This window comes from Lycorma delicatula, chromosome 6 (assembly GCF_047948215.1).
Source record: "Lycorma delicatula isolate Av1 chromosome 6, ASM4794821v1, whole genome shotgun sequence".
Taxonomy (NCBI): Eukaryota; Metazoa; Arthropoda; class Insecta; order Hemiptera; family Fulgoridae; genus Lycorma; species Lycorma delicatula.
Window position 1 is genome coordinate 153,159,827 of NC_134460.1, and position 9,284 is coordinate 153,169,110.

Consider the following 9,284-nt stretch of genomic DNA (forward strand, 5'->3'; position numbering starts at 1 on the left):
GTTCAAACAATTTATAGTTTATTTGAAATTTTTTCTAATTTTTGGATTTACGTTTGAATAGGACAACGTCTGTCAGGTCCACTAGTATATATGTATATGTATATGTATAGGCCTATAAATATATATTTTATCAAACATTTTTCCATTTTTGTATTTAATTATCATAATTTAGTCAGTAATCTATACTATTGTAAAAAGAGGAAGAGGGTTTTATTTTTGTTCAGAATAAACAACCCGATCAACCGCAATAAAATTTTTACTCATGTTTCTTAGCATAACTGAGGTTTTTAGATGAATTTCATCTCGAAAAATCTCAAAGAACCAATCGATAGATTGTTTTGCATTATAGATAAATTTGCTTTATTAAAGTTTTCTCTAGAATGCCTCTGAAGAAAATCAAAGTAATTAGTTTTACACGATATCCCTCAACTCCTAAATGAATATTGAACAAAGTCAATGTGATCAATGCCTCATATATATATATTTGAAAAAAATTGGTAGTCAGTCCTGCGATAAAGAAGTACAGCACACATACGTATGTGTGTGTTTTTAGTCCAGATCAGTGATTCTCAATCTTTTTAGCTTCACAACCCCCAAAAAGTAAAAAATATATAATCTGCTTGCATAATATTCGCTGTAAGAGCGTAATCTTCGAACATGCTTATGTTATGAACTTAACATAAGCATATAGGTTAGAAATAAAATTGAATCACTGTAAATTACTTATGAAATTTTTATTCAAAACTGATACTGAGGAAAAAAGAAAAAGATCACCTGTTTAAAAATTAATGTTGATATAAAATATATAAATAATTATTAAAGATAAAAATACATTGATTCACTAAAAATACTGTAGAAAAATAAGTCAAATTGATAAAAAAAGGCAAAAAATATAAGACTGCATATATTAATGTTGTTGGATCATTGTTGGTCTAGAGAATCCTGTCATCAGAAATTATGTAGTAGTTCTCAGTCACTAATTTTTCATGATGATTGATTTATTTATACTTATATAATAAACTTGTTTACATAATTATTATTAAAGATCGCATTTGATGTTGGGTTCCTAGTCAAATAGGTTTAGGAATCAAATATAGATTTTAGAATTACATTCAGTTCCTTAAATATTTGTATTATTTGCTTATTAAATTTCATTATTGTGAATCTGGCTTGTTTTCTTTATGTAAAATATAAAAAACATTGTACTTTGATAATCACCCTTGTAATCATTTTTGATTTTTAAGTTCCTGACATTGCTGAACAAGACCATCTTTTTCTACAAAAACGATATTGATGTCATTTAGTAATGATTGCTGGAAAATTTAGCTAAATTTTGACAAGTTCTGTTTTCACACAAAACCAAGTTTTTAATTTCTCAGTTATAGCGATATATGCTGCTATAGTAGCTGTAGCTACAACAGGAAATTATATACATCAGTGGTAAAAAAAAAATCTAATAAAAAATTGGTTTTAAAAACGTTTTTGTGCCTCAAGGAGACATATAAAAAAAAATTAACAAAAGATTTAAATAAATTATAGATCTATGAAAAAAAATTGTTTATTCCATTGCTCCAAATCCAAAAAATTTGTTTTTGTCAGTCAGATGTTTTCATGTACGTATATTGGCCAGTATTTGATATTATAACTCTGGACCCCGTCGAATGATTTCTCCAAACTCTGTTTACAGGTACTACCTTCAGGAGAAAGAATGTATTAAATTTTTGCAAAGATTGGAAAAAGGGTTGGTAAGTTTTGGCTGAAATAGAATTTAAAATCTTTACTGGAGCACTTACACAAAACATGTTTCTTACAAAAGCTGAATTTTTTTTTATCTTGATCACAGATGCAAAAAAATTTATTTAATATTCACCTCTACCATGCAAAAATGTCTGTTGATTTTTCTTTCTTTAGCTATATTTTGCCTCAAAAAAGGTAATAATGGAGTCTGTACCTACATTAACATCTACGTTACATCAATAGGCCTTCAAACCATTATAAAAATTGTTTGCCCATCCCACTCCCAACGATCTGTGATAACAAAAAAAAAATATTTTAATTGACTACAAAACATATCTGGATAATGATAATAGTATCTTTAGTTTTTACTTTTAGAAAAAACTTAGTTTTAATTTTCTAATAATTGGATAATTGGAAGATTAAAACTTCAAGATAATCAGTCTTACATTATATAACATACTCTGTGCCATATTGCTACCCCTCTATTTTTTTATTCATTCATTGCCTATAACTTCTGTCCATTTATGTAAATAAGCAGTCTTTATTAAAGCAGGAAGAGGAAAATTTATTATAATTTTATTTTTTTTAACTTTACAACAGGTTATTTGATATCGCATTTCTTTTAAGTTAAACAAATTTTAATTTTAATTAAGCAATTTTGGGTTTGGGTGGAAATAAGATTAAAAAAATTATTTAAATGATTTTAAAAAGTATAAAAATTGTACTTTTTCAGTTCTCTGAATTTTGATTTTTTTTTTTCAGAACCAAACACAAACAATCTAAATTCAGTTTTTTACACATTAAAAATATGTGGTATGGCATACATATATTAACATATAAAGGCCTTTTTTTTTATAATGGCAAAGTTTTTTCTATGAAAAACTCTGCCATTAAAAAAAAAAGGCCTTTTGCAAAAAAACAAAACGGCATGAATCTTTATCTTCAAAATATAAACTAAAATGAAATCTTTTGTTTAAAAATGTTTTATGATCTATGAGCTTAGAAAACAAAAAAAAAAAAAACTATTAAACATTTTAAACAAAATGAATAGTTTAAACAAAAAAGAACTTCAGTGTGTTTGGCAAAACATAAAGTTTGAATAGACTAGCAAACTGCAAGTTTCTTTCGTTTAAACAGCTGCTCAACAATATTTTTTTTTTACTTTCAATATTCTCATGTGTTTAAAAATGAATAAGCATGAAGTCTGTATATAGTTTGTTTATGTGATACAAAAATGTAATAGTAATGCATTTATGATCTAATAGTATATTTTATTTAAAATAATGCGCATTGTTTAATTTATTTTAATGATTAAATCAAAATTTATTAATTTTATTTTATTTACGTGTATTCAGATATCTCTTTGTGAACTGTATGTTATAACAAAAGGTGTGTCTAATGATTATTTTAATTTTGCTTTTATTGTGATAACCTAACATTTTATTGCTTTACTGTTCTCTTTAGATTATAATGATTGTTCATTTTGAACATAATTTTTTTAATAGAAATATTGAATAAGAATTATATAAAGAGAATTTAAAAGTCTTGTAATCTTACTGAATACCCTTTGTTAAAAATTGGTTGCTAGTCGCATGGATTTCATACCAAAAGCTCAGTCGTGGTTGTTCATTTTATTTATTTTTTTGAATGATAGTGATAGATAGTAACTGTATTCAAATGTTAGATATAAAATACAGTTACTGTTTTTACATGTTAAAATGAAGTGATTTATCTGATATTATAGACCGACCCAATCAGACTTGAAAAAAATTATTAAAAAATTCATGAATGTAATTTATAAATTGTACTTGAAAGATCAGCACCTACACAGTGCTTCCCAGTAATAATGTATTCTATAACACCTCTTATTTGCATATACAGTGAGTAAATTATTTACCCCTCTGCTTTGATGAAAAGTTTTTCTATGTGAATATAATTTCTTTTCCCAGTCAATGTAAAACAAATCTGGGATAAATACTTAAAATTTTGCCCTCTAAAGAGAACAATTTAAAATTATCAGCCTCTGATTTGTTACAAAGATGAATTTTAATCATTGGAAAGACCAGTTTTTGATTTGCTTGAATATATACAATTATGAATCTTAATGCCAAATATGATTAATGAAAAAATAATTGAGGATGTAAGAAAATAAAGATAAAAATGTCATAAAAATTAAGATGAAAACAAGAGATAAATATTAAAAAATTAAAAAACTGAAAAAAACATTGTTTTTTAATAAAGGATAATTAAAGAACGTGAGGGTAACAATCTTGTTTATAGTATTTGTATATAATGCTTTTTTTTAATTTTTTAAAGGTATTTAAAATTTATATATAAATATAATATATATATATATATATACACAAGCACACACATTAGTTTATTTTCGAAAACCACTAAAAAGTCATCTTGAAACAAGACTCATGTAAAAAAAAATGTAATGTACATAAATACAAGTAATTAAACTTAATTATTTACCACAGCATTCCCACCTTCATCTTATCACCAGTGAAACCATGAAAAGGGTTTTCTCATTGCCTTTTTCACAGAGCCAAATACATTGTTAAGTATCAGCATGCCAAGCCCATGAGCAACACCACACCATTTAGCTCTGTTCACCATGTTGACTGGCTACAAAGCAAACATTTATTCTCAAAGAAAGCAACCCTTACTCTGGTCAACATATACCTAAGTGTGCACTGTATGCATTGCAGCCATAAAAATACTAATACAGATGGTATTAGGCAACAGATTACTTGTTTGCCCCCTTTCAGTTATGTAACGATGGATTATGTTGATACTTTAAAACACATTTGAAGTATATTGAGAATTTTTTTTTTTATTATAGAAGTTATCCTGCGCCAGAAAACTACAGCTTTTTAGAAATGAAGTCGTTCAGTAAATTCTTTGATTGAAGGCAATGCTGTACTTATTCATTTTTTGATATAGTACAGAAGATCAATGCCAGCAATTTCCTGTTAGTAGAAACTAAAATTTTAAGCGTTTGTAGATTATTGCATGTTACATAATATTTTTAAAATTTTTCAATAAAATCTGTATTAAACATCTAACTGTAAGAAATTTTTTCCTGATTTCTTCTTAATTTTTTTTTTTTGTTTAGCTGATAATTGTGGTACAAATGTAAAGTTTTTAGAAAATACTGAGAAACTACTATCAAAAGTGAAGTCTAAAAGAGACATCTGGAATATAACGGTCGTAAATTTGACATTATTTACTAATAATTCTATACAAATTAAAAATGATCAATTAGAATCAATTAATAACTCAAAATCAGGTAAACAAATGAAGCATGTGATGAAACCATCAGAAAAGCAACCTTCAAAAACTGCAGCCAAAGAATACTTAAAACTTATTGAAGCGACGTCTGGGAATACAGAATATCCTACTGAAGTTTCAGTTTATTCAAAATCAGTTCAAAATGTATGTTCATCTGCAAATAATTCCCAAATTTTATACGACATACAACCTGTGCAAAACAGTTTAAATTTCAGCAAAAAAAATTTACTCGATAAATTATATAACATCCAAAAGATAAAGAAACAAATGCAGGATTCTCATGATAATAATAAAACATTTAACAATGATGATCCAAAGATATTTGATGTGCATGATCATAAATTACACAATAAAGAAATGCTAAGTAAATTTAATTCGATAACAGAAAGATTATTAAAAATTCCATTATGTTTTACTTGTAATGATAATGTAAGTAGTGCTGAAGAGCTAGAAACAGAAGAGTTTTCTGCTTATGCAACAAAATCTTTAAAAAAAAATGATGGGCTTAAGAAAACTCAAAAAGAGAACTTAGACTTAGATTTTACCAGACCTATATGCTCAACATGCGGAGGAGCAAATAAAACATCCACTTCTTCCACCGAACTGAATCCTCCTGAAAGCAGCAATTCATTAGATATAAATGATAACACAATTATGAATGATAAAGATATTGATGATAAATCTGATTTTAAGTTAACAAGTGTAACAATTTGTTTAACTTGTTGTGGAGCTAATAAAACATGTTCTACAGAAAGTACGTTTGATGTGATTAGTCCTTATTTTAGAGACAAATATGGTTACCGAAATGTAAAATTCAGTAATGTTTTACAACCTAAAAAAGCTTGTAAGTTGATTAAAACTATAAAACATAAAACAACTTCTGAGAAGCAGCATAATTTAGATGATTTTTTATTTTTAAACAGAAAAAGGGATGAAAATTACAGAAATAAAACAGCACTATGGCAAAGAATTAAAAGTAAGTATCTGAACACAAAATTGAATAGAAAGTATAATGATCAAAATGATGATAACGGCATTGAGCCAGATTTTCCAAAACATTCTTTTCACAATCGCATAAAATACAATAAATATTTTTCAAATAACGTAATGAAAAAGCACCTTATTGATAAGTAATTCCTGTTAATAAAAGCTAAAGTGTGCTACATAACAGGAATCAAAGCAAATAGAAACAAACATAAATAAATTAATATAAGTAATATATAGCCCATTAAAAAGGTACAATCATTTTAGGAAAGATTTCTGAGAAAAACCTTGATAAAGTATAAAAATAATTTATTCCATCTTTTTTTGAAATTCTTAAATTATTTAAAAAGAAGTTACAATTTTGACAGGACAATAAAAAATGTTTTTACTATTGATAAGGGTGTACTTAGATAATTAATAGAATTAGTTTACACCAGAATCGCATGTTAAAATTTTATTTTTCTCTAAATAATTTTCTTCTAAAAAAGTTCCTTTTTTTGAAGGAAGTTTTTGTATGTTTATATATTTTGTTTTAATTTTAATATTTTTATTGTATTTGTTATTCCTGCTGTAAATATAAAGTTTTATAATAAACTGATACTTACGTTAATTAAAGAGTTAACCTTAAAATTTAGATTGTCAGAGTCAAAACAAATATAAGTAATACGTACGACTCAGACTAATGTGACAATTAAAAAAAAAAGATTTAATTAAAAAATAATAAGCTTGAAATCAAATGTTTGTCTGATAATGAAATCAAATGCTTTACTTACAATCACTTCAGGTGATGTAACATATTTTGTTAAAAATAAATAGGAGACTTGAAGAACAGGCTATATTTACTTTTTTAAGATTTTAATTCATTTTAAATGGTAAAACTATACAACATAGCTGCAAATTATAGCAAAGGAAGGAAGAATGAGTAGTTTTATTAAGAAGATATCTGACTACAGTTTAATTTTAACTCAAACATTAAACAAATTTTGAAATGTAGTCATCCAAATTATTCAAACCAATATTATTTTACAGTCATTTTATTTTTTGCAGAACTCATCTACACCAATTCTGTGAAAATTATTGTAAAATACAAAATATTGTGGTTGCAAAACAATTTTTTAATAACTCATTTAAATTGCCAGAAAACAAATAAAAATTTGTTTTAGAATGCCATTTTAAAAAATTTATAAAAAACAATGTCAACTTAACAGGAAAAAAGTTTAAAAAATTTGACTTATTAAAAATAAATTGATTGTAACATGGCATAAAAATAGAGTCATAATTTTAAACAGAAAGAATAATTGATTATCTATTGAAAAATATCTAGGAACAAAATCAATTTTTAAAAATAAAAACATATCACAAACTTTCCATTTCAATAACTGTTGTTCAAGTTACATATTTCACTGTTTACACAGTAATCCAGTTGGTTTAACTTCTTTGGTGGCTCTTTAAGATTAGTAGTAATTTCGACTTCACTGAAAATTCTTATCACTAATTCTTTATTTCTTGTTACTTTTTGTTCATCTAGTAACTATTTCATGTGACACCACAAGAATAGTCTGTTGGTGTGAGGTCATTTGTTGTAGGAGGCCAATTAATTAAATTGTCGCGCTCAGTTCAGTTGTTTATAAATCTTAATTCAAATAATTCCTAACATCTTGACAAAAAATGAGGAAGAGGTCAATATTTAAAAATCATTTCTTGGTTCATTAATAGTGGAACACCTTATAAAGAGGTGACTAATTCTCTTGAAAAAATTGCCTCATCAGTAAATAAAATAGAATTTACTTTGTGATGATTGTCTTAATCCACTGGCAGAAATTTTGGTAGTGCATCAGAAAGTTTCCAGACAGAAGTAGTGATCTGGAGGTCCTGGGTACGAATCTTGGTCAGGTATGGCGTTTTCACTCATGCTACAAATCATTCATCTCGTCCTCCGAAGCAGTACCTAAAGGTGGTCCCGGAGGATGAACTAAATAAAAAAGATAAAGTAGTGAATCTCCTACAAATGGTATAGGAAAATCTTGGTAGAGATTTCCTTTACGAAGTATTCACCGTACTGCAGTGTGCGACAAACCAGTGTGATTTGAAATTTGTTTAGTACTGAGCCCCAGGTTGCACTGAATTTGTTAAATTACATTTTGCTCTTCATCAGCACGATGTTGTTCTTGGCATTTAACAGAATACAAACATGACCGAAAAGAAACAGTTGTACAGTAAATGGTGAAGCAAAGGTTTTCAGACTTGGGGTTCTTCTATTAGGGAATTTTTGTTGGTATTAATTTATGTAATATTATATATCTCAAATAACAAAATAACCACCAAACACAGTAACAGAAAACCTAAAAAACTAATATCAAAAGTTGACTTTTGTGGGATTCCGCATCATCAGTCAGTACAAAATTCTACAATTACATCAAACAAAAAATGAATAAAAAAACTTAAAAATATAGAAAATAACCCTAACAACCCTAAATTTGTAAGTTTTTATTTATTTACTTTTTTTTTTGTATGTAATTATAGAATTTTGACTGATGATGCAGAATCCCACAAAAGTCGACTTTTGGTATTAGTTTTTTAGGTTTTCTGTTACTGTGTTTGATGGTTATTTTTTTGAGGTTGATTGGCACAGTGGTTAGTATGTTGATGAATTATTTGAATTTTCAGAAATATTATATATATATAAATTTACAGTAATATATATATATATATAATATATAATAATAATGATGTATTATTATTTACTATTTTTAATAATCCATCAAATTGGCCTAGTAGTAAAGTTGTCATCAGCTGATCAAAGGATCTGAGGTTCAAATCCTAGTAAATAAAAGTAAGTTACTTTTATATGGAATTTAATACTAGACAGTGGATATCAATGTAATTTGGTGGTTGAGGTTCAATTATATACACATTTCTGGAATGGTTGACTTGAGCCCGTAAAAGGCTCCCACCTCATTTATATATTATAAATATCATCCTCACTTCTTTGGGCAAAGGGATTGCTTATTGTTCACAAGTTGAATAAATTGCAATATAAAAATTAAGAATAGAACAAAAAAAATATTTAATACATATGTGATTACTTTATTTAATTAATCATAAATAGAAAAGCTTATCTTTTGTTGATACAGTATTTTTCAAGGTAAACTGGTTTTTTGATTGCCTGCAATCCTCAACTCTTATTCACTGGTTCCCAATGAATTTCATAGCAACATTAGTCAGGTACCAAACCTAATAACTGTTGAAAATTGATAAGAAAACTT

General features: G+C 26.6%; 1 protein-coding gene across 1 annotated transcript; it reads left to right on the plus strand.

The window, feature by feature from the left end:
• The first annotated feature begins 2,950 nt into the window (after window positions 1–2,950).
• Window positions 2,951–6,379, plus strand: LOC142327035 (uncharacterized). Its single transcript, XM_075369800.1, has 2 exons — window positions 2,951–3,126; window positions 4,859–6,379. The coding sequence occupies exons 1-2, from the start codon at window positions 3,045–3,047 to the stop codon at window positions 6,166–6,168; spliced, it is 1,392 nt and encodes a 463-aa protein (XP_075225915.1). The 5' UTR covers window positions 2,951–3,044; the 3' UTR covers window positions 6,169–6,379.
• The last annotated feature ends 2,905 nt before the right edge of the window (window positions 6,380–9,284 follow it).

What these genes read in the sequence shown, in the direction of transcription:
- LOC142327035 (XM_075369800.1), top strand. Translation starts at nt 3,045, where the DNA reads ATGATTAAATCAAAATTTATTAATTTTATTTTATTTACGTGTATTCAG. An exon ending in ACTGTATGTTATAACAAAAG is followed by an intron (nt 3,127 to 4,858) that starts GTGTGTCTAATG and finishes TTTTTTGTTTAG; the next exon opens with CTGATAATTGTGGTACAAAT.